At 36.9% G+C, this 26793-nt stretch overlaps 1 protein-coding gene across 2 annotated transcripts in view; it reads right to left on the bottom strand.

Moving 5' to 3' along the window:
* The window catches only part of LAMA2 (laminin subunit alpha 2), a 694677-nt gene that overhangs the window by 84935 nt on the left and 582949 nt on the right, over positions 1–26793 (bottom strand). For both annotated transcript variants that reach the window (XM_070795552.1, XM_070795553.1), the window contains exons 41-44: positions 20575–20677; positions 9288–9404; positions 7425–7607; positions 2238–2392 (exon numbers count right to left, since the gene is read on the bottom strand). In XM_070795552.1, the coding sequence (XP_070651653.1) occupies positions 2238–2392; positions 7425–7607; positions 9288–9404; positions 20575–20677 (558 nt within the window). The remainder of the gene's footprint in view (positions 1–2237; positions 2393–7424; positions 7608–9287; positions 9405–20574; positions 20678–26793) is intronic.

Below are 26793 nucleotides of genomic sequence, written 5' to 3'. Positions count from 1 at the left end.
CGTGAGTCTGAGTGAACTCCGGGAGTTGGTGATAGACAGGGAGGCCTGGCGTGCTGCGATTCATGGGGTCGCAAAGAGTCGGACACGACTAAGCGACTGAATTGAACTGAACTGAACTGAAGGGAATCCTCCTACACTGTTGGGAATGTAAAGTGGTACTGCCACTTTGGAGAACAGTAGAGAGGTTCCTTAAAGAACTAAAAATAGGTTCATCTACTTCATTAGAACAAACTCAAATGTGGTCCTTTTTATGGCTGAGTGATATCCCATTAATGATGCAGGGAGCCCAAATCTGGTGCTCTGTGACTACAGAGGGGGTGGAATGGACCACCTAAAGGGGTGGGAGGATGGAGAGAGGTTCAAGAGGGAGGGGACGTAGGTATGCCCATGAGTGATTCATGTAGGTGTATGGCAGAAACCAACACAATATTGGAAAGCAATTATCCTCCAATTAAAAAAAAACAACAACCTAAAAATAGAACTACCATATGATCCAGCAATCTCACTCTTGGGCATATATCCAGAGAAAAACATGGTTAAAGAGGACACATGCACCCAAAGTTCATGGCAGCATTATTTACAACACGGCAACATTATTTACAACATGAGACATGGAAGCAACCTAAATGTCCACTGACCCAGGAATGGATAACAAGAAGTGGTACACATATACAATGGAATAGTACTCAGCCATTAAAAAGAATGAAATTATGTCATTTGAAGCAATATGGATGGACCTGGAGATATCATACTAAGTGAAGTAAGTAATTTTGTATTTTGGGACAGGTTTTATATATTTATATGCCAGAATTTTACCTTTCTTCCCAGTGGGTGGGGATGGGATGAGGAAGCACACATAATTGATGCATATATGGGCATATTTAAAAATTCCTTTACAATGAAGAAATAATAAAAATGTGCATATCTTCCATTTGGTAACTAAATACAAAACTGTGGCTAAAAATATGATTCACAAGCTGGAATCAAGATTGTCTGGAGAAATACCAACAACCTCAGATATGCAGATAATACTACTCTTATGGAAGAAAGTGAAGAAGAATGAAATAGCTTCCTGATAAGGGTGAAAGAGGAGAGTTTAAAAACTGGCTTAAAACTCAACATTCAAACATAAGATTTTGGCATCCAGTCCCATCACTTCACGGCTAATAGAAGGGGAAAAAGTGGAAGCAGTGACATATTTTACTTTGTGGGCTCCAAAATCACTGTGGACAGTGACTGCAGCCATAAAATTAAAGACTCTTGCTCCTTGGAAGGAAAGCTATGATACACCTAGACAGAATACTAAAAAACAGAGACATCACTTCGCTGACAAAGATCCATATAGTCAAAGCTATGGCTTTTCCAATAGTCACGTATGGATGTAAGAGTTGCATAAAGAAGACTCAGCACCTGAAGAATTGATGTTTTTGAACTACAGTGATGGAGAAGACTCTTGAGAGTACCTTGGACTGAAAGGAGATCAAACTGATCCTAGAGGAAGTTTAATTTGGAGATGGAAGGTTTGGTTATCTACAAAGATTTCAGATTTCAGTTTAAGCACGATAACATGAAAACTGATATTCATTCTATTTATAGAAGAATCATAAGATGACTTCATTAAAGTTTGAGATTGGCATTTACAATTCTGTCTGGTTCATTAAGCTGTTATCTTCCAGAAAGTTTGGCCTCTATCCTTATAGTCTTATAACTGGGTTAATAAAGAGCAAAATTTTGAGACAAGTAAAGTGCTTCCTATAGAAATTGTAACCAAATTAATTTTTGGTTGCTTGGACTCAAACCAAAAAATATATAGAAAACAATGGTTCATCTTTGCTATTATTCCTTATAACCTTGTCTGTTCATTTTTTTCTTCAACCCCATTGGTTGGCCTTTTTTGCTTTCATCAAGAATAAGGAGTTCTCATCCATGCCTTTTTAGTATACAAAAATAAGGCTTCCATTCTTGCAATCTGTATTAACTCTATTCAAATTATAATAAAATATATCAGAACATTCATTTACAAAACAGTAAGTGATGATTATTCTTCTCAAGAAATGTCTTTTGAAATATATGGGAAAAAATCTAATCTTCCATTCCCCACCTCCCCAACAAATAGCTTCAAATTAAAGAAAAAGGACCAAAGCTCATTCAATAAGATACACTGGGGAAAGTATTCTTTCTGGGAATAATACAAACATTACAATCATTTATTAATACTGAAAACAGAAGGAACTTACAGAATTAGCTTGTTTTCTGGCTTGGTTTATCAGTTCTTTTATCTCAGAGATATTTTTCTTCAGGTTATCCTCAAGCTCCTTGATGGGTTTAAGTTTGTCTATCAGTCGATCGGCTTCTTGTTCTAGATTTTTCACAGTGGCATCTGCATCTGCAACTGTACAGAACAAGATGAGTGTATATCTCACACATGCACACATGTACACACATACCCAGACACATGCACAAACATATGTATATATACACCCAGGCACACACATATGCACAAACATGCATACATATACACACACCCAGACACGTGCACATGTACAAACACACACACATGCTGCACACACAGACACACTCACACAGAAATGAACATAGCAATATGCTTAACTAAATAATTGAAAGGATTTCATCTTATCCACAAGGCAAAGGCAAGGCCATGGCAGCTAAAGCAGTTTGTGGTAGCAAATGGAAATATTTTAGTTGGGACCCAAGCAGGCCAGAGGAGATGATGTTAGAGAAAGAAGGCTGACACCTTTGGCTTTGGGATTAATATGCAAGTCAGCATTAAAGATGGAGAATATGATTAGCTTAATTCAATGCCTAATTTTTAGCTTCAGTCCCCAAACTAACCTATAGCACAGAAATTTAGTCAAAGAATCAAGCAATTGGGAGCATCTTTAAAATGTCACCGACTCTGTCCAAGCCAGAACTGTACTTAAATCAGGGTTTCCACACAAAGTCAGTTTTTTTTTTTTTCTTTTTCTCATTGTCTTTCTTTGTACATCTTAAAGAGAAAAGCTATTAAAACGTCTTCTGAAAAATATTTCAACGTTGAGCAACCCTCAGACTCAAGGCCTACATTATACTTTAAATCTCTCATGTTGCAGTTCATTTTTGTTTTGAAAAATAGTTGATTCTCCTGCTTTTTACATTAGGTTGAATCACATTAAACTGTCACTTTTGTAGCTAAAATTTAAAGGAGGTTGAATATTGATAAATTAGAAAGGGGTTTAACCCTAAAACAATTGAAGGTTATTACTGATCCTTAGACTTCCAGCTTGTACTTTTCATAGCGGGGGTACATGACACATGGAAAATCAATTATTCTGTCCCTAGGATGCTGGCAGTCTTATCCAAACTATGTCATTTATTATCTGACCGAGCATGTACTGTTCTGTTTTCTGTCATTGTGACTCTGATGAAAAAGTGAAACTGCTTAAGGTCCAAGGTTATTGGCCCTGATGAACTAGGAGTGATCTGAGACTGAATCTTTAGGAATAAATCAAATGAGGGCAAAGTTAGTTAAAGTTAAGTCGCTTAGTCGTGTCCAACTCTTTGTGACCCCGTGGACTGTAGCCCACCAGGCTCCTCCATCCATGGGATTCTCCAGGCAAGAATACTGGAGTGGGTTGCTATTTCCTTCTCCAGGGAATCTTCCCAACCCAGGGATCGAACCCAGGTCTCTCGCATTGCAGGCAGACGCTTTAACCTCTGAGCCACCAGGGAAGCCCTGGTGGAATCTTTAGGAATAAATCAAATGAGTGCAAAAGGAAATAAGTAATATTTTGAAGTATTTTGAACTCATGCTCACAAATATGAGTTATATTGTTAGTGATGTTTAAAAAGAACATAGGTCTATTATTAACCTTAACTAATAGAGTTGCTAGATCAAGAACTATTTTCTCCTGAAATGAGGGTTGTTGAGTTCAAAGCTCCTGTTACATAATTGTATAGGGAGTCAGCATAAAGATAGTTAGCCTTTCAGTTTTACACTTTAGATAAACCATTTGCCCATTTTTTCCCTTCCTTTAATTCCCCAATATTACTCTGATTTTCTTCAAATCATTCTAGAAGTGAGAAAAAGGGATTTAAACTTAGATTCATGGAAATGAAAAAATTGTTATGCAGGGACTACTTAGGCTCAAGTAATAGATCCCTTTCTTTTAAAGCTCCCAGAAGTTTTTACTAAATGTTTCAGAATGGAACCTGGAAGTCCCCTTATCCCTTGCTATTTTTGCCCCTCTGTCTTCTGGAACAGTCAAAGTAATATAGAAATTATCTTCTTGAAGGTTTTTAAAAATAAATCATCTGTGATTTTGAGTCTGATATTCTCTTATGCTGTAGTATTTGGAGACTTCTCACTTTTTCCTATGATTATTTGTGTAGATTTTAAAATTATTTCTGAAGATAGATTTTGATAACAATGTTTTATTAGAAAACTACTTTAGAGTTTAAACTTTATTAGCCTGCTGCTGCTGCTGCTGCTAAGTCACTTCAGTCGTGTCCGACTCTGTGCGACCCCATAGACGGCAGCCCACCAGGCTCCCCCGTCCCTGGGATTCTCCAGGCAAGAACACTGGAGTGGGTTGCCATTTCCTTCTCCAATGCATGAAAGTGAAAAGTGAAAGTGAAGTCGATCAGTCGTGTCCGACTCCTAGCGACCCCATGGACTGCAGCCTACCAGGCTCCATGGGATTCTCCAAGCAAGAGTACTGGAGTGGGTTGCCATTGCCTTTTCCGTTTATTAGCCTAGAGTTTTGCTAAGTCCTCTCTTATATGCTAAATTTCTTCCCTTATCTAGTTATATCTCTTGCAGAATTTTGCCTATTTGTTCTTCATTTTCCTTTATTTAAGCAGGTCAAGCATCTAAAATATTTTTTTTTTAAACATCCCATTTTAATTTAAATATCATGTAGCTGAGCAAATATCAACATGTTTAGAAATAGTGTGGGGAACACCTAATGGCTGTAATATCTTTGATACAGAAAGACTGATATAATTTAAAACTTTAATTATCTTATCTTTATATTTCTAAAGATACATCTCTTGAATTTATCACATCTATTATTTTCTGTCTTCTAATTTATTAACTCTTTTTCATCTTCTTTCTTTTAGTTAGTTATTCTGTCTGGTCCTTAGAGTTGATTGCCTAACTTGTTTATTTCAAAGCTTTTTAGTAATATAATTGCACTCATTTTCCACTGAGGATAGACTTGGTCATATTTCTCAGGTTTAGATATGTTCAGTTTTATTTTTATTATTTTCTACTCTGTACTTTTGTTTTTGACTTGGAATTAAAACTTTGAGGTGTTTAAGACAGAAAATTTTTATATCTCAGTGATTGCTCATTTGGTAAGATCTAATTTTATTAATTCTATTTTAGGCTTCTCCAAGTATAATTCTCTTGAAGTTGAGAATAATCGCTTGTAAGGAGTGGGGAATGAGTTTTGGGGGGAAAGCAACAACAACAGTGTAGATTTGATGTACTTTAATTCTGCTAGAAAGAAGTCATTTGGACCTCAGTGACTGCATTTGTATTATCAGAAGCATCATAATTCAGTTAAATCTATGGAAGAATTCAATGTTCTACTTTAATATGGATAACATATTTCACTAATGTTTCAAACACGCATTCACACACTAATTCCTTTTCTATATCTAGCATTCTTACTGTGACACTGGAAAGAAGAGCTATCCAGTGTTTAAAGCCATACTAAAACATGGAAACATGCAAAGCTGAAGCTTTTTGCAATAAGTAATCAAGCATAAAAATTACTAAAAGATATGCAAGGAAATATATACATACTGATTTCTGCAGGTAATTTCATATGGAAGTAAAACAGAAAAAATAGAAAATTCGTGAGAAAATATTTTTCATAGATATTATAAAGTAGTGACTGTCAAGAAAAGTAGTACTTTTCACAATAGGTGCTAATTACAAATTCACTCCATTTTAAATCAAACAAGAGTTATCAAATAAAAATCCACAAAGCATGTCACTTAGCAGGCCACTGTTCATATTAAAAGGAGTTTTATTATCATGTTCTAATAAGATAGAAACAGACCCTGTGTAATGAGTGTTTATAGATATTAACTATTTCTTTTCATAGATGATAGAATCACAAAAGGGAGGTAAATATTACATAAGGCCACTCTCATTTGAGAATCAGTCTGAAAATGAATGAAATGATAACATAAAAGAGTGATATTTACTTTAAAACTTCTTTTCATTCTTTTTTTTTCAGGGGGGGTGTGTGGTTAGGTATTGTGATTTGGCATGCCTGTGAACCAGTTATTCAGATGGACTCTGAACCACCGGGGGACCCTAACTCTGGGTTTACACAATAAAAACTGAAAAACTATATGTCTTCTTTTTTCCTTTCCTGAACAAATAATGAGGAGTGAAATCCTTTTCCCTAACTCTGAAGTGCACTTAGCTATGTTTGCACTTCTCCTTGCCCAGGAAGGAGTTAGGTTAGTAGTATCTATTATTTCAAAGTATCATTAGCCTTTGATCTGAGGCAAAGATGCTGAAAAATCAGGCTCCACTCCCCAGTCAAACAGTATTTGTAATCTGGATTGTACAGTGTATAACATCAATAACTGTGTTTTTGTTATTACACTCTACAAATGTTTTAACTCCCAGTAAATACACTGGTTCTATATAAAGAAGGCTAATCACTTGAGACTGTAAAGTACAAAGAATCAAGCATCTCCTTTGGTACAAGCACATATGAAGATAGCATTTTATTACTTGAAAGAGTAAAACAATATTAAAAATTATAATGCTCATTACTTAATAATTTAAATTACTATATTTAGTTCTCCCACATTTTCTCAGTAAATCCATATTTAACTCAATGTAGTTTAATGCAATATATAAAAGACATGAAGAAATATTCTTGATAAACTAGGCAAATATTTTAATTTCCTGGTAATGTTTAACTAGAATCTTAAGTAATAAAAGACCAGTATTTTCCAAATTTGAATGCATTCAAGTTGATCCCATTTAGTATTCTCTTCTAACAGGTCTGCTAATTAGAGTGCTCCTTGACCTCCAGGTTCCATGGAATTTCAACAACTCTGAGGATATAATTTCCCAAGTATAACTGCATTTTCAATTATACTAAAGGATTAAAAAGTACGTGGCATCCCTATGCCAAATACCATGCAGGCTTTGAGAATTCTTAATTTCCTCTTAACGGATGAAATTTGAATAAGATAAGCTCAAGTGAGGAGCTGGGAGTCTTGTATTCCAGTTCTGGAGCCATAGGCATTCAATTCCTGGGGCCAGTCTACGAAGGGAGGGGGGCAGACTGCATCACTCTGAGGGCTCCTTCCTGCTCTAGCAGCTGAGTCTAGGATACTTTTAGAGTGTGAAGAAATAAATGCAACAATCAAAGTGATAAAGGAGATCTTACTGTTCTTCGAAGGATCTTTGACCACAGCATTTGTTTTGGCTACACTGTCTGCTAGTTGATTATAATTTTTCTTCAGGCCATCAAGGTTCTGGTGAAGATCTTTAATCTGCGCCAGTACATCTTTAGCTGTGTCGTTGGCTTGTCTTGCTTTGTCTTTAACGGCTTGCAGTTTAGCAGCTGTGTCTGTAAGCAGAAGACGGTATGAGAAACAAAACAAAGGATCTGGAGTTAGTGGCTTAATCCATGCTTGTCAAAGAGAGGCTGTGCCTGTGACCTCAGGGACTCAGGCACGAGGGAAAGGCTGAACTTTGTCTCACTCAGCTATAGCAAATGAAGTACACTTTCAGTGAAATTGAATTTTCTCAGGGACCTTCGTTATGAATACCTGATTAGCCCTTAAAATAGCAACGTGATTATTCTAAAAGTTCATTGTGGAAGGCGATATTGTGATTTGCTGCTGAACATATTAAAGAGAGAAGTTTATCCATCTGAATCATATAGCTTCATTGAAAGTAGTTTTAACATTTAATCTGCGCTTCCAGGGTTGGGGGGAGGGAACGAATGTATTTCAGTTTTGGTAGAGAGAGACTTTTTTGGATATATTAGACCATGTGTTTGTGTAAACAATTTATATTTGTTATCAGCAATGGATATTTTCTATGAACATATTTACTACTGAAGAAGTGACATGAAAATCAGTAAAGTTACTTAGGCTTTTTAATGTCAAAAAAGTAAAAAAATCATTAAGGTTTTAATAGTTCCTGTTAGGTATAGATGTGTTTCCTTCACCATAATTTTTATAAAAAATGTACATTGTACATATATTTATGTGCCTACTAATATGTTGTGGATTAGTGGTTAAGATCACAGCCCCTGAAGTTAAACTGTGAGGTTGGAATCTTACGTCTCTTTTAACAATGGCCCTCAGTGTCCCATCTAAGTTTGCCTGTTGTAAAGGGGAGATAATAATGCTGTTCACCTTGTAGGATTAGTATGAGGGTAACATACACTTGACATAAACATGCTGAATAAGCCTTGCTTAATAAATGGTAGCAACTTTTGCTACTGTTGTATCATGCTATTAAAATATAAAAATAGTATCCCCAAAACAAGAGTGCTTTCAGTAACTAATAACAAACATTAACTCCAAATAACAGGTAATGCATAACAAGATATTATAGACATGGTTCAATCTTAACATCTTAATGTTTTTGCCAAGAAAAATGTGCCGAAAGGCAGCTGGTTCTCACCTATTACTGTAGATACTGTGTACGTGCTAAATTGCTTCAGTTGTGCCCAACTCTTTCTGGCCCCATGGACTATAGTCTGTCAGGCTCCTCTGCCCATGGGATTCTCCAGGCAAGAATACTGGAGTGGGTTGCCATGTCCTCCTCCAGGGGATCTTCCTGACCCAGGGATCAAACCTGAATTTTTTATGTCTCCTGCATTGGCAGGTGGGTTCTTTATCACTAGGCCACCTGGGAAGCCCTGTAGATACTGTAATAAACTTCAATTTTATAGTAATAAATCAACATTTTAGAGGAAAGTGTCTGTGTGATTTTATTCTTTCCCACCAATATAAGATTTCCTGGGCTGAAATGTGGAAGAACAATACAATAACACGATGTCTATTATTTTCTTTTTTGTAATTTATTCCTACAAATGTCAGTTAACAAATGATAAACATCATGGTGCAAATAGTTTCTCAGTTTCTCATTCTTACAAAGAATTCGTAAGTAAGAAAACCATTATCTAATAGCCTGACAATGGTACAAATATAGTGCTAGGAAATACAGGCAGAAGTTGGAACATTTTAAACAGTGCATTTCTATTAGGATAGTTTGCATTGTCTGGAGTTCTTACCATTTGGAATGGCTGCTAGCTTGTCCAAAGTGTCATTCAAAGCTCTCAGGAGATCCCCGTTTCTGATATTGGCATCGTCTAATCTGGCTGTCAAGCCATTCAGTCGGTCATCATTTTCTGTGAACAGAAAACAAAAAAGGATGAAACAATTTTAGTCATCTGTGAACTTACAGATGGATATAAAATTTCAGGTTATTTTATTTTATAAAATTAATTTTTATTGGAGCATAGTTTCTTTACAATGTTGTATTAGTTTCTGTAGTATGGCAAAGTGAATCAGTTATGTGTTCATATATATCCCCTATTTTTTGGATTTCTTTCCCATTTAGGTCACTGTAGAGTGTTGAGTAGAGTTCATTGTGCTATACAGTAGATTCTCACTAGTTATCTAATTTAGACATAGTAGTGTATATATGTCAATCCCAATCTCCCAATTCATCCCACTCCTGCTTCCTCTCTTGGAATCCATACATCTGTTATTCTTGTCTGTGTCTCTATTTTTGCCTTGCAAATGAGTTCATTTCATGCATTCATCAAAAATGAGTGCATCATTTTTCTAGATTCCACATAAAAACAATATTATACAATTTCAGGTTATTTTAATATGAAATTATTTAATATTAAGAAAATTGATTTATTTTAACTTATTGGCATCTGTATACAAATATATTTCAGATCAGATTATAAAATATACATTTATATGTCCACGTGACACACAAATAAATTCAACAATTATATTTTCTCTGGTATCTAACCTTTATTTGACTTAATTTGATGGTTTTCTATGGAGAAAAACTGAAAGATTTGGTCTTTTATTGCATTTATAATGATACCCTCTTGATATCACTCAAATGTCATTATTTTTAAAACTTTATTATCAAAATGGACACTGAATTAGTTTTTAAAAATCTCAAATAGATATGACTGTTAAGCAGAATCTCCCAACTTTACTAAACATCACAGTAATATTTGAAAAAAATAAAAATCAAAGGCATGAAAAAATAGCCTCTGGCACATTTTTGTTTTTTATAGAGAAAATAAAAGTTTACAAATTACTTTATGTAGGCTTTATATAGGTTTTTTCTTGCTACTTTAGCATGCTTTCTTTAACATTAAAATATATCATTTACTGTGGAAGTGGAAGTGATTGCTCAGTTGTGTCTGACTCTTTGCAACCTGATGGACTGTAGCCTGCCAGACTTCTCTGTCCATGGAATTCTCCAGCAAGAATACTGGAGTGAGTTGCCATTCCCTTTTCCAGGGTATCTTCCTGACCCAGGGATCGAACTTGGGTCTCGTGCATTGCGGGCATAGTCTTTACCATCTCATCCGCAGGGGATTCAGACAATGCAGTATTACTAGTATAATTTGTCCAGCTTCTCTCCACTAATTTTTTAACATGTTCAAATGTTTTTAGTTTGTATATAACATTGTATTTTATAGCAGATAAAAACCAGGAATGATACAAGAAAGATAACAATGGTGTGAAGGATGATATAGTAAATAATGTACTTGCATTTTATACCTGGTTGTGCTGGTTAATTTGTTTTCTCTGTGCAGATATTTTTGTTTTTTCATTTAAAGAAGTTAAAGAAAAAAAGTAACTTGAAATGCTGAAGACCATTATCTACCAACACCGACTGTCGCTCTCATCACTTTGCTGGTACCCAGAGTGGGCAGACCAGGAGAGACTACATCTCACTGAACAGAGCAGAGCAGTTTTGATTGGACTGTGTGTCCACCCCTTGTTGAGGTAGTGCATCTGGCTTCTTGGAGGAACAAAACAAGCCACTGGCAGCTTAGGGAACAATCTTTGTTTTTACTGGCTTCATCTGGGAAGACTAGCAAAGGGAAGGGAAGATAGATGGAAGATTCTTAACTATCAGTGTTCTGGATGTGATAAAGAGTACTGAACATATTAATTAATGATCCATTCCATTTCATATCAGGGTTTTATAGGCAGACGAATTACACCACTGTTATACCACAGTAATATAAGCACATAATATTGTTGGAGGCATCTGCTTTTAGGTTCCAAGCCAAAGACCTAATATCATGGAAAACTAAAGCATAAAATATTCCAGAAAAACATGGCTCTAAAACATCAATATGTCCATTTCAGTCACTAAGATATTATTTTCAATGCTAGTCCTTCAAAATATACTTTCCAAGTAATTAGATTTTCTCCTCTGTCAATCACAATTTATCTTTCTTTTAATACTTCTGTTATTTTCACTGTACTAAAATAAAATCTTTGAATAGGTTATGGAAAGAATACTTTTTGAAATAAAGACAATCTCACTATGACTGTGATATCTATACAAATTCCCTGAGAATAGTTAAAGGTGGTTCTTTTGATATTAATTTAGAAGTCTTAATCAATTAAGGAAATGGAACAGTACAAATTTCATTTCTTAGTTTCATGATTGGATTTGACTTTTTAAACAATGAAATACTTAAAATGTGCTGGCAAGCAAGATATTCATGTATAACTGAGAAAACCATTAATTTAAAGGGCATCACTTGGTTTATACTATTCTATGAATTCTGATAACAAATACTGGCTGAACAATCAGGCCAATTATTCAGAACAAAGACTGATTTGAGGAACATTGTTACTGTCATTCCTCAAGTTTCAAAGCAGTAATTTTGTTCCCCTGCTTTCTGTACTAGAAATTCAAAATGGGAATATTCTGAGCCTATTCTGATTTCTTTGTTTCAGGATTTGACTCTATTTTCTTCTTAGTTTATCCTTTCTTATACACTGATCATTTTTCTCTGAAGTACCTTTTGGAATTTCTCAAACCAAGTCTAAACACTTTATCACTTTGTCAGTCTAATTCTTCAGATAAACAAAAGTTGTGTGCAGAAAATAACTGCAGATTTTAAGATGGAAAACTTATACAATGTTAGCCAAGCAAACCTAGGAAAACAAATGATCCAAGGCTGCCTTTAAATGAAGATACCTGAGGCAGAGGTTTCTATAATTAAAATGAAAGAAAGAACCCATGTGGTTCAGTTTGAATGGTAACATGGACAAAAAGAGAATTATTGGTAGTTAAGATAAATCGATTCCAACTCATAATTTTTGATAAACAAGAAAAGGAGCCATATTGTAATCCACAGTGCTACCTTGCACACCTTTCTCCCCTTATTTCCTCACTTTTCATACCCATTAGCTATAGCTAAGTCACTTATGCTCTCTCCAGATCCCACACCCACTGAACCTCAAAGGCTACATATACATGCTCTAATTTTAGCTCTCCCTTTCTCATGCACTCCCCACACATTAGAAGACAAATGTTCAGGAATGAGTTTGGCAGAGACAGGGCTCATAAACTGAGGGAAAAGAAGCAGAGCAGCCAGGCTGGACTGTGAACACGCCTGACAATGTCAGTGCCCTTTGTTGTGTAACACTGAGTGAGGTAGGTATATTCAGAATGAAAATCACTAGACACAGTTGCAAGTCACTTCCATTAATAACAGTACTAATTTACTCATGTTGACCATGTTCCTGTTACTGTGCTAAATGTATTAGCATTTAGCTTATTGGAACTGGTAATATTGAACTATGTAATAATTCAAAATAAAGCTATTACAAGTATTTCTTTGATCATTGATGATGCATCCTTTTACATATTTTAGCCATTAGAGAAAGTAGTATAGTGCAATGAAATAATTATAGGACTAGAGTTGGAAGATGTGGGTTCAACTGTCATTTCTATCCATTTTTACATGTGTAAAATGAAGATAACTTCATATGACTGATACGAGAAATCAGTTGAAGGATGTATGAGAAAGTACTGGATTTATTATGCAGTTATTAAAAGGTAACAAAATAATTCACATTGGTTTGGTAATTCACATTGGGTTGAGAACTGCTTTGGTATTTTTGCCAGTTTTCAGTAATGTTATTTATGATTTACTTTCTTCTGTGTTTAAAGTGAATCATCTAGAATCTAAAGTTGTTTATTTTCCTTTTATATGTTCTTAATATATGGCCCCCATTATCAACTAAATATAAGAATGATTTTATATATTTTAATGGGAATGTTCTATTTTGACTATTCAAACATATCTAATTAAGTTCCTCAAATGCAATTTTTAACTTACTCACATGAAAGTGAAAGTCACTTAGTTGTGTCTGACTCTTTCTGACCCCATGGACTATACAGTCCATGGAATTCTCCAGGCCAGAATGCTGGAGGGGATAACAAAGCACAAATAAATACCTTGAGAGACTCTCTCATTCATAAGGGTGAAGTTTGTATAATTGTTTTTAATATTGAAGGGGTCTAGTTAAATGGAACTACTGCAAATTACCATATAGATAACATTTTGCAAACAAAATTTTCATTATCATGAAATTTGTCTTATGAGCTACTACTTAAACTCAGTATCACTTATGATTTGCTTCTTTATCAAAAAATGGAGGAATGGCTTCTCTTTTAAGATTTTTTATACAAGTATTTTACAAAGTAACAATCATGTTTCATCCTTTGTTGTCGAGGCTCCTTCTGAATTGTTGGTGTTTAGTCATCCAGTTTTGTCTGACCCTTTGCAACTCCATGGACTGTAGCACACCAGGCCTCTCTGTCCCATCTCCTGCAGTTTGTCCAAATTCATGTCCATTGCGTTGGTGATGCCATCCAGCCATCTCATCCTCTGATGCCTTCTTCTTCTTCTGCTTTCAATCTTTCCCAGCATCAGAGACTTTTCCAATCAGCTGTTCACATCAGATGACCAAAATACTGGAGTTTCAGCTTCAGCATCAGTTCTTGCAATGATTATTCAGGGTTGATTACCCTTAAGACTGACTGATTTGATCTCCTTGCTGTACAAGGGACTCTCAGGAATCTTCTCCAGCACCACAATTCGAAGGCATCAGTTCTTTGGCACTCAGCCTTCTTTACGGTACGGCTCTCACAACAGTAAGTGACCACTGGGAAGACCATAACCTTGACTATATGGACCTTTGTAGGCAGAGTAATGTCTCTGCTTTTCAACACACTGTCTAGGTTTGTTGGAACTTTCCTGCCAAGAAGCAAATGTCTTCTGATTTCATGGTTGCAGTCACCATCCACAGTGATTTTAGAGCCCAAGAAGAGGAAATTTGTCACTACTTCCATCTTCCCCCCTCTATTTGCCATGTAGTAATGGGGCCAGATGTCATGATTTTTATTTTTTTCATATTTAGTTTTTAGCTGGCTCTTTAACTCTCCTCCTTCACCCTCATTGAGAGACTCTTTAGTTCCTCTTTGCTTTCTGCCATTAGAGTAGTATCATCTGCATATCTGAAGTTGTTGATGTTTCTCCTGTTTATCTTGATTCCAGCTTATAACTCATTTAGCCCAGTATCCCTTCTGAATTAGAGAGCAGGTTAACTTATGCAGTGCTTTATCCACAGTTCTGAAGCAGAGAGTTTGGAAGAGGTAAGGGATCTGTATGAGGTGAAAACCTTGATTTTGACCTTTCTGGTAATGAGAGATTCCTGCAATGCTCATCCATTCACTCATTTATCAAACATTTGTTAGGGCCATGAATGGTAATGTGTCACCTCTACACCATGGCAAAAAGCTAGTGTTTTTATCCAGCAGTGCTTAAAAACATCATCTTTGGAACCACATTAACTTGGGCTAGTTAAAGTGCTGGCGCTACTATATGTATGCAGTGTATTCAAACAGAATTTCTTTGACTTAAATGATTCTGTTGCAGAATCAGATGGTAAAGAATATGCCTGCAATGCAGGAGACCTGGGTTTGATATCTGGGTCAAGAAGATTCCCCTGGAGAAAGGAATGGCTACCCACTCCAGTATTCTTGTCTAGATAGTCCCATGGACAGAGGAGCCTGGTGGGTTACAGTCCATGGGTTGCAGAGTTGGACATGACTGAGCAACTAACACTTTCACTTACATACAAAAATGGTTAACTTTACCACATTTTATAATATGTGATTACTCTATGGATGCGAGCTCAGTCACTTAGTCATGTTCAACTCTTTGTGACTGCATGGACTGTAGCCCACCAGGGTCCTCTGTTCATAGAATTTCCCAGGCAAGACTACTGGAGTGGGTTGCCATTTCCTTCCTGACCCAGGGATCAAACCTGCGTCTCCTATGTCTCCTGCATTGGCAGTTGGAGTCTTTACCACTGAGCCACCTGGGAAGCCCTTGATTACTCTATACAATTTATTAATTTTATTACATTATGTTTTTGCCTTTGAATGTTTTAAGAACATAAGAGGTAAAATTTATCTCAAGTCACTTTACTGTAATTTTTCATCTACTTACATGAACCTGGCCCCAAGTCAACCCCACCATTGAGTGCAGGATCCCAACACTCATACTGAAGGAAGAGCAGCTAAGTAAGGAAGAAAGTTGGGTGAAATCCAGAATCCCATTCTTGTTGCTGGCCTCCTTTCAATTGATTTGATGAGGTTGCTCCACCCAGTCTTTCCACACTGGGGCACACCTAGCCCTCTTCCATTACATTTTTCCTATGCTTACCTTTTCTCAGTTGCTGTCACAAGTTTGGGATGTGTCCTATCTCTGATTTCCTCTTTTGCCCAGACATATCCCTTACATGTACCATGCAAGGGAACCTCTAAGATCAGTAAATAGGGCCTGTGTTTATAGGAAGGCATGTTACCGGGAAACTTTGTCCTGATTAAAAAGTGCCAAATCAATTCTTGTTTGCCTTGGGCACAGTGCTGGCTAGGCCCTCAATAGCCATTTGCTGCAACTGAACATGTTCTTCCTCCCACTACCAGATTAGAGCTGAAGCCTGAGGGGAGGAGAGAAGGGGGATTTGTCTGGCAACATGTCTACCGGGCTTCCCTGGTGCCTCAGACCTTAAAGTGTCTGCCTGAAATGTGGAAGACCTGGGTTCAGTCCCTGGGTCAGGAAGATCCCCTGGGGAAGGAAATGGCAGCCCACTCCAGTACTCTTGCCTCGAAAATCCCATGGACGGAGGAACCTGGTAGACTACAGTCCATGGGGTTGCAAAGAGTCAGACACCACCGAGTGACTTCGCTTTCACTATCATCTCCAAAGTCTTAAGATATCAGGATAGAGGACAGTCCTCTCTTCAGCCAGTTGAATGAGAAACCAAAATAACCAGACATCAAAAACTCCATGTGGTTCCTCTAGGACAAGCTCCAAAGCCTGAGTATGGGTTTACAGGCTCCTTCTGTTTCAGCCAGCAAGGTATTCTAAAAAAAATGTAATTTAAATACCTTTAAGTGAGACAAGTACTCTCTGGTTCTAACAGATTCTGTCCTTTCGTGTTTGGCCCTTATTTTGCCACTTCTCATTTAAACTCTGAAACCGAGTCCAACTCTATTTTAATTTCTCAATTTTCTCTGTTCACACACCAAAGGAGGAACTAAAACTCTGCATGAGGAATCAGCAATTCATACAGGAAAATATTAGCTTGTTCTCGGGCTACAATAGGCTAGGGGATGCAGGGTTGGCTTTATCCATTTAATCCAAAATTATTTTTTGTCAATGGAATGGTTTGTTTGTCTTCCACTTGCCTACTTTTGGGATTCTGGCAAATGGTAGTATGCAAATTATGCAAAAAATACATATAATATAATATAATATAATATAAATATTATACTATATATTATGTGTGTGTGTGTGTTAGTCACTCAGTCATGTCTGACTCTTTGCGACCCCATGAACTGTAGCCCGCCAGGCTCCTTTGTCCATGGGATTCTCCAGGTAAGACTACTGGAGTGGGTTGCCATTTCTTTCTCCAAATATATATTATATACATATATATATACACACACATACATACTGGGACTTCTCTGGTAGCTCAGTCAGTAAAGAATCTGTCTGCAGTGCAGAAGACCCCGGTTCACTCCCTAGGTTGGGAAGATCCCTTGGAGAAGGAAATGGCAGTCCACTCTAGTATTCTTGCCTGGAGAATCTAATGGTCAGAAGAGCCTGAAGGGCTACAGTCCATGGGTTGCAAGAGTCGTATACGACTTAGTGACTAAACCACTATATATATATGTATAATATTTTGGCTGTCCTATGTGGCTTGTGGGTTTGGTAGCCTGATCAGGTATTGAATCCCCACCCTTGGCAATGAAAGTATGGAGTCCTTACCACTGGACCACCAGGGAATTCCCAACAGGAGTCTATTTTTAATAATATAAAAATACTTTTATTTATTTATTATTGGGAGAGAGGAATAGCTACTTTATTCAGAAAGCCAGCAGACTGAGAAGATTAGTGTCCTGCAAATTTTAATTCCTAAATCATACTTCAGTTTAATATCACTACAATATTCCTGTTTATTCTGTTTGTATCTAATCTGAAATAACAACACAGACTCTTAACAGGTTAGTAATTGCAAGTGTGTTATATTCATGATCGCAAAGCCATTTTGATACACTTGTCTGGTCTTAATGACTCAGCATCTGGAAGCTCATGGTACAGAAGGAAAATATGGATTAATTTGATTAAAATTAATTTTGGGGGTAATTCTGGCACTGTTCTGTGTTTTGGACAACATCTTATGTCATACAGTTCATTGATTCCATATCCTTGGGCTTGAGAATAGATCTTTTTATTCAATGTGCATGTCATTCATTTTATAGAGATGTTATCTATTTGTTCCTAAGTAATTAAATAATTTCACTTATTTGAGGAAAGTTGAAAAGTAGGGTTAAATGAAGAGGCAAATAAAATTTAAAAGTTACTCTATATAAGATAAGGTATATAATTGTAGAATTTTAGTATTTCCACACTTCTAATATATCATCCTCAACTTCAATCCTTGCCCTGTACACATTCCATGAGAGCCTCACCTGGCTATTTTTTTTTTTTTTTTTTGACAAAATCCTTTGTCAATCTGCAAAGTAGTATTAATTCACCCAGTGGCATCAATTTATCTTCTAGCTTTTTTGGTCATCAATTTGTATCAAGCCCCATATCCATCAACAAAACAATTTTTATCTCCAGGGACATTCAATCAATTTGATACAGACTGGTCTCAAATGGCAAATGTGCAGAAGGGCAAATTTCCTTTTAATAAATATATACTCAAAACTTAAAAGGCAAAACAAACTGCTGCTGGAAAGTTCTGGTTCTCTGAAGGCAAGGACAGCATAAGGATGGCAGGGAGCAGCTCTAAGTTGTTCATGACTAAAGCTCATGGACTAACTGTATTGTACTGACTAGAACCAAGTAACACATTAGAAATATGGAGGGTATACTGCCTCACCATTTTTATTCCTTCTAACTCCAGGCACCATAGAGAGAGAAATGACTAAATCTCTATTTTAATAGCTTCTGTCAAGTATTTTGCTCTGTAGGGCCTATTTCAGCAGTTCCTGGTGGTAATATATGGCATTTCCCTGATTAAGAGCCGTTTTATAACGTGTGTAATTGGCCACAAATCAGGGGAATGTCATAATGTAGCAGGAAAACATTCCCATCTCCGTCAGAGCCTTGGCTTGGATTTCTGGAGGAATTATTACTTGAGTAGTTTGTGGGTTTTCATTACTTTAAATAATGTACTACCTGAAGTACAAAAAAGGGCATTTAAACTAATGAACCTTTCTGTCACCTAACCCTGGCTACCATACCTGTCCTTAGATTTCTTTTTCCCTTGGAGAAAAAACTCTTAAAACATGAGACTCTTTTTTCATTTTCATAACACCAGTGTTTGTGGTGAAACAGAGTCAAGGACAGGGCTGGGAGCAGGGTGAGGAGACTCAGGCATTCACCTCAGGTGTGAAATTCAAAGGGGCCCCCCAAAACTCAGTGTTCAAGATAAAACATTTTCATGCAGTATTTTTTTTTAAATCACATTTAATTCAAAAAAGATCAATATGAGCAAAATATTAAAAATTTTAAATAGGAACAGAATCTAACTCGGCACTTGTGTGGCTGAACCTCTCTCACCGCACCCTGATGTCAGCTCTGGGCAAGTGCACTGGAGAGAAAGGCGTGATGACCAAGTAATGAGATAACCCAACTTGCCAAATTAGGAAAACCAGATTGACTCTACAGCTATTTTTCAGGTTGTAACAAATACAGTTTCCTGCATAGGATTATACATATAAGGGGTCATATTTTACTTATGATACACAATCCCAAAGCATTTACTGTCAGAGTACTATCTATAATGGAGACAAAACATGTAATTCCATACCAGCCTCTATTGGAAATAAAAGACTATTCATTGAGAGCACTGGCAAATATAAATGATAAAAATCTCTTTTCTTTCTAAAGTTAGTAAAGACCAACATTATTCCTTTATTTTAAAAATAGGCTTATTTCCTGAATTGAAATAGTCACTGTGATACTATACACCAAAATACAAAGCTAAAAAGAAGATCCTGCTACTGTCCTCTAGAACATGGATGCTAAGTCCATGGCTCTGATGATTTGACAAGTCTATGAGAACGGGGTGCACAGAGAGGAGGCATGTAATTCAGATGGGGTGCCAGGCCTCCTGGAGATGACACATTTGGACTAAATCTTGAGGGTCTGGTAGAAGGTAGTTGGTTGGAAAAAAGGGATGATGAGGAGTTCCAAAGAGAAGAATGAACACTGCAGAATGTGGAGGTTTGAAATGGCAGCAAGTTTTCAGAGAACATGAATATCTCAGTAAGGGTGGGGAGCTGGATGCAAGCCAGCAAAGGGGAAGGAATGAGACCAAAGACAGAAATAGGAGGCAATTACATGAGAACAGGAGATATTTGAATGAAATAATAAATATAATAACTTATCTAGAATGTGGGCTGTATTGAATTTTTAATGCAAAACCCATACGATATCAAGACACATATTTTGTGCACTTTGATCTTTGAATTAGGAATAAAATACACAAAAATGTATTTAAGAGGCAAAAGCTTTTTGAGACATGTGGCCCACTAAATCGAAAGCTGCACAACGACATTTATACTGTATCTGCCTTATTCATTCATTTTTGACCATAATTTCTAAAGTCAAAAAAGGTGGCATTTGATGCTCTTTAAAATTTACCATACTTTAAAAATTAAAAGTTCCTATACTTAAGATACAGATGAAACGATGTTACAGAAATTAGGTTTAAAAATTTTGAAGTAATGCTCAGTACAAAATGACATGTGAAGGTAAAATACAGTAAAACTGATAAGATAGTTTATTTGCACTAAATCTAGATAGTAAAAATAATCATAAACCATGGCACAACAATTACATTTTTCCAATAATCTGATAAAATGTCCTACTAATTACAGCTACAATTGCACTGAAAATAATAATAAAAAGAGATCGCACTAACCTTTCACATCATTTGCTAACTTCTTGGCTTCATTAAGAATCCCAAAGCTTTTCTGAAGAGAACCTTTGGCACCTTCCTTTAATGAACCCTGAGGACCTGCTGCCTGTGGGCAGAAAAAGAAGTGTCACATTTCTAAAGTCAAAGAACAAAGAAGTAGAGCTTTCTTGCAGGCAGTTGGTACACTGTTTACCTTTAGGAAAGCATTCTGAACTACGTATGCAGAATAATACATTATCAGCACATATTTGTGATTAAAGTGAGGAGATGAGAAGAAAGTCTAGAAGAGAACCCTTGGGAATCCCAACATTTATTTAAAGGCAGGTACAGAAAGAAAGGTGATTGAGATTCCAGAAAGGACAAAGAGAACCTAGGAGAGCACGATATCATGGAAATCAAGAGTTACAGAAGTGGCTCAGAGTATGATGACTGGCAGTGTTGCAACGTTGTAACTAGTCAGTATTATCAAGTGCTGTCAAATGGTCAAGCAAATTAAGAACTAAGCACATCCTTGACTTTATCCCTAGGCACATTTCATTCAAGCTGTGGGGTAAGTGGAGGAAGCATTTCCTGTCCCTTAGGTATTGAAATGAGGAAGAACAGTGATCCTTTTCTGAAGGCATCTCCAAGTCTTAGGGCAAAATAAAACCTTCTAAATGACAGTCTCTGAGCCACAATCATCTCCTAGCAAAGATGGATTTGTTGAGGCTTGAACTAAGAGAGGTAACACAAAGACAATAGAGTGATATGGGAAAAAGATTGCTTAAAATAAATGTTTAGTTATCCATTTTAGTAATGTTCTCACTTCAAGAATCATTATATACCAAAAGATAAATCAAATAGGATCTTACAAATTTAGATCTTGTGAATTCTACACTGGAAGAGTATTTCAGAGTGTAAGAAAAGCTAGAGAATACTAAATACTTACTGTTGAAGTTATAAATCTAAACTCAGGTTAGCCTAGACATAATACTATTCAACTACATTTCCAGTGCTTTAACAGCATTTTTTATCATACTATTTGAACATTAAACTAGGAGAGATTACAGACTGCTACTGTTGTGGTAAAATTTACTTTAAGGTGTTATTCCAACAGCTTTCACTTAAATAATCTATTGATTATAAAACAGATTGATTAAATAATACTATGTTATCTACAAAAGGACATATTGGAAACATCTACATAAATAAAAAGAATCTGTGCATTTATATCCAGCCTTTGCAAAAAAGAGCTGCCTGACAACTCTGACAAATTATGCTGTGGGAAATGGACACTTTCTTCAACTGAGAATACAGAAATGCTTGGTCCTATGGTGTCTGTGGGGAATTAGATACAGTAATGTCATTGAAGTGTTATTTATTTTGAAAAAAAGGTAAGAGTGTCAATATCAATGGCACAAATCCAATGTACCTTACTCAAAAAAATAAGGCTCTATTACCCACTCAGCTTCTATACTTGTTCCAAATTTATATGCCATTCTTACTCCTGGTTACAGATTTCCTGAATCAAAACAGATTAGAGAAAGGAAATTACAAAGAAAGAAGAATGAGGATTCTCTAAATAAGCACATGAAAGCAGCCAAAGTGCCAACTGACAAACTGACAATGAGGAAAGAAAACCAACTTGGAGAATTTTTAAATCTCAGCAATCCAAATCTATTTGGATAAGGATGAAACAGGTTTCCGTAGATGTCAATATTGACAGTGATGATCCTGAGCCATCAGGATAACACGGCTGATTCATAATACGAGATCGAGCTAGACAAAGCAAGCAAGCAAGGGAGCAAGCTTTCCCCAGAGTCTTAAGGTATGAATTCCTTTCTACAGGAACATGGTCTGGTGAGAATCTAACAACCAACATTTTACAGCTGATCTTGGATATGCAAAGGAGGCAAGCGGGTAAAGGAAGGAGAGTTGACCTGCTGTGCATAAGAAAATTAATGAAATGAGGTGAGAGAAAAAAGAAGGGCCAGACAACATGGAAAAAAGCTTAAGTCCGAGCTGTGGAAATTCGGAGGGACTAGGAAGAGTGATGGGCAATGTTCATTTTTTTCTACTTTCTTACACTTTGCAACAGTTTTAGTGAGGTATAAGTAAACTTACCATATTTAAATTTTACAGTTTGATAAGCTTTGATATTTATACACCCATGAAACCGTCAAACAATTGAGGTAGAGAACATACCCATCATTTCTTTTCATACCCTCCCTTCCACTCCTTGTCCTTCTGTATCTCCACATAAGCACTACTCTGGTTTCCAACACTTTTAGTCTGTATTTTATGGACTTTTATATAATAGAATTATCCAGTATGTAGTACTCTTTTTTTCTTGTTTGGCTTCTTTCATTCAGTGTAATTATTTTGACATTTATCCATGTTGTGTGTGTATCAAAATGTGATCTCTTTTTTATTTACATAGATAAGTGTGTGTGTTCAGTTGCTCAGTCATGTCCAACTCTTTGTGACCCCATGGCCTGTAGCCTGCCAGGCTCCTCTGTCCATGGAATTTTTTCCAGGCAAGAATACTGGAGTTGGTTGCCATCTCCCACTCTAGGGGTTCTTCCCGACCCAGGGTTCGAGCTGGCATATCTTGCATTTCCCACATTGGCAGGTGGATTCTTTACCACTGTGCCACCTGGGAAGTCCCACATGGACATGCCCCAGTCTATTTATTCATTCACTTCTTGATGGACATTTGGATTATATCAGTTTTGGCTATTCTAAATAGAGTCGCTATTAACATTTGTATACAAATCTTTGTATGAACATATGATGATTCCTCTTGGAATGAAAGACCTCTAAGTGGTGTGGCTAGACTATCTGGTGGATATATGTTTACGCTTTTAAAAAACAATCAACATGTTTTCCAAATTACTTGTACTATTTTAAATTTACACTAGCAGTGGGTAAGACAAATGTAACTATATCCTTGTCACTACTTGATATAGTTGGTCTTTTAAGATTTTAGACATTCTAATGATGTGTACAACATTTGGATTTTAATTTGCATTTTCCTTGCAACTAATTATGCTGAGTGTTTTTTCATGTGCTTTTCACCATCTTCCTTGGCTGCGCCTGTTAAAACTTTTTGTACAAGTTTTTATTGGGTTATTTGTTCTTAGTGAGTTTTGAAAGACATTTACATATAATATGGATACAAATCCTTCATGAGACATGTAATTTGCAAATACATTCTTCTAATTTGTAGATAATCTTAATAAATGGTTGGATTCTATGTTTTAACATTGTCAGAATTTTTCCATCTAGGTTTATGAGGGATATTGGTCTGTAATTTTCTTTTTTTTTTCATAATGTCTTTGGTTTGCATCATAGTAACACTGGCATCATGGAATGACTGGGACAATTTCCTCCTCTTCAATTCTCTGAAGAATTTATTCAGTTCAGTTCAGTCACGCAGTTGTGTCCCACTCTTTGCGACCCCATGAATCACAGCACGCCAGGCCTCCCTGTCCATCACCATCTCCCGGAGTTCACTCAAACTCATGTCCATCGAGTCGGTGATGCCATCCAGCCATCTCATCCTCTGTTGTCCCCTACTCCTCCTGCCCCCAATCCCTCCCAGCATCAGAGTCTTTTCTAATGAGTCAACTCTTCACATAAGGTGGCCAAAGTACTGGAGTTTCAGCTTTAGCATCATTCCTTCCAAAGAACACCTGGGACTGATCTCCTTTAGAATGGACTGGTTGGATCTCCTTGCAGTCCAAGGGACTCTCAAGAGTCTTCTCCAACACCACAGTTCTTTGGCACTCAGCCTTCTTCACAGTCCAACTCTCACATCCATACATGACCACTGGAAAAACCATAGCCTTGACTAGATGGACCTTTGTTGGCAAGTAATGTCTCTGCTTTTCAATATAATATCTAGGATGATCATAACTTTTCTTCCAAGGAGTAAGCACCTTTTAATTTCAGGCTGCAATCACTATCTGCCATGATTTTGGAGCCCCAAAAAATAAAGTCTGACACTGTTTCCACTCTTTCCCCATCTATTTCCCATGAAGTGATGGGACCAGATGCCATGATCTTCGTTTTCTGAATGTTGAGCTTTAAGCCAACTTTTTCACTCTCCTCTTTTCACTTTCATCAAGAGGCTTTTTATTTCCTCTTCACTTTCTGCCATAAGGGTGGTGTCATCTGCATATCTGAGGTGATTGATATTTCTCCCGGCAATCTTGATTCCAGCTTGTGCTTCTTCCAGCCCAGCATTTCGCATATAAGTTAAATAAGCAGGGTGACAATATACAGCATTGACGTACCCCTTTTCCTGTTTGGAACCAGTCTGTTGTTCCATGTCCAGTTCTAACTGTTGCTTACTGACCTGCATATAGGTTTCTCAAGAGGCAGGTCAGGTGGTCTGGTGTTCCCGTCTCTTTCAGAATTTTCCACAGTTCATTGTGATCCACACAGTCAAAGGCTTTGGCACAGTCAATAAAGCAGAAATAGATGTTTTTCTGGAACTCTCTTGCTTTTTCGATGATCCAGAGGATGTTGGCAATTTGATTTCTGGTTCCTCTGCCTTTTCTAAAACCAGCTTGAACATCAGGAAGTTCACGGTTCACGTATTGCTGAAGCCTGGCTTGGAGAATTTTGAGCATTACTTTTCTAGCGTGTGAGATGAGTGCAATTGTGTGGTAGTTTGAGCATTCTTTGGCATTGCCTTTCTTTGGGATTGGAATGAAAACTGACCTTTTCCAGTCCTGTGGCCACTGCTGAGTTTTCCAAATATGCTGGCATATTTAGTGCAGCACTTTCACAGCATCATCTTTCAGGATTTGGAATAGCTCAACTGGAATTCCATCACCTCCACTAGCTTTGTTCGTAGTGATGCTTTCTAAGGCCCACTTGACTTCACATTCCAGGATGTCTGCTCTAGTTGAGTGATCACACCATCATGATTATCTTGGTCATGAAGATCTTTTTTGTACAGTTCTTCTGTGTATTCTTGCCATCTGTTCTTAATATCTTCTGCTTCTGTTAGGTCCATACCATTTCTGTCCTTTATCGAGCCCATCTTTGCATGAAATGTTCCCTTGGTATATCTAATTTTCTTGAAGAGATCTCTAGTCTTTCCCATTCTGTTGTTTTTCTCTATCTTTGCATTGATCACTGAGGAAGGCTTTCTTATCTCTTCTTGCTATTCTTTGGAACTCTGCATTCAGATGCTTATATCTTTCCTTTTCTCCTCTGCTTTTCACTTCTCTTCTTTTCACAGCTATTTGTAAGGCCTCTCCAGACAGCCATTTTGCTTTTTTGCATTTCTTTTCCATGGGGATAGTCTTGATCCCTGTCTCCTGTACAATGTCATGAACCTCAGTCCATAGTTCATCAGGCACTCTAGGTATCAGATCTAGTCCCTTAAATCTATTTCTAACTTCTACTGTATAATCATAAGGGATTTGATTTAGGTCATACCTGAATGGTCTAGTGGTTTTCCCTACTTTCTTCAATTTAAGTCTGAATTTGGCAATAAGGAGCTCATGGTCTGAGCCATAGTCAGCTCCCGATCTTGTTTTTGCTGACTGTATAGAGCTTCTCCATCTTTGGCTGCAAAGAATATAATCAATCTGATTTCGGTGTTGACCATCTGGTGATTTCCATGTGTAGAGTCTTGTCTTGTGTTGTTGGAAGAGGGTGCTTGCTATGACCAGTGCATTCTCTTGGCAAAACTCTATTGTGTTTGTCCTGCTTCATTCTGTATTCCAAGGCCAAATTTGCCTGTTATCCCAGGTGTTTCTTGACTTCCTATTTCTGCATTCCAGTCCCCTATAATGAAAAGGACATCTTTTTTGGGTGTTAGTTCCAAAAGGTCTTGTAGGTCTTCATAGAACCATTCAACTTCAGCTTCTTCAGCGTTACTGGTTGGGGCATAGACTTGGATTACTGTGATATTGAATGGTTTGCCTTGCAAACGAACAGAGATCATTTTGTTGTTTTTGAGATTGCATCCAAGTACTCCATTTTGGACTCTTGTTAACCATGATGGCTACTCCATTTCTTCTAAGGGCTTCCTGCCTACAGTACTAGATATAATGGTCATCTGAGTTAAATTCACCCATTCCAGTCCATTTTAGTTCGCTGATTCCTAGAATGTCGACGTTCACTCTAGCCATCTCTTGTTTGACCACTTCCAATTTGCCTTGATTCATGGACCTGATTCCAAGTTCCTATGCAATATTGCTGTTTACAGCATCGGACCTTGCT

This window comes from Bos indicus, chromosome 9 (genome assembly GCF_029378745.1).
Source record: "Bos indicus isolate NIAB-ARS_2022 breed Sahiwal x Tharparkar chromosome 9, NIAB-ARS_B.indTharparkar_mat_pri_1.0, whole genome shotgun sequence".
Taxonomy (NCBI): domain Eukaryota; kingdom Metazoa; phylum Chordata; class Mammalia; order Artiodactyla; family Bovidae; genus Bos; species Bos indicus.
The sequence above is the reverse complement of the archived record's forward strand: the minus strand, read 5'-3'. Positions and strand labels throughout refer to the sequence as shown.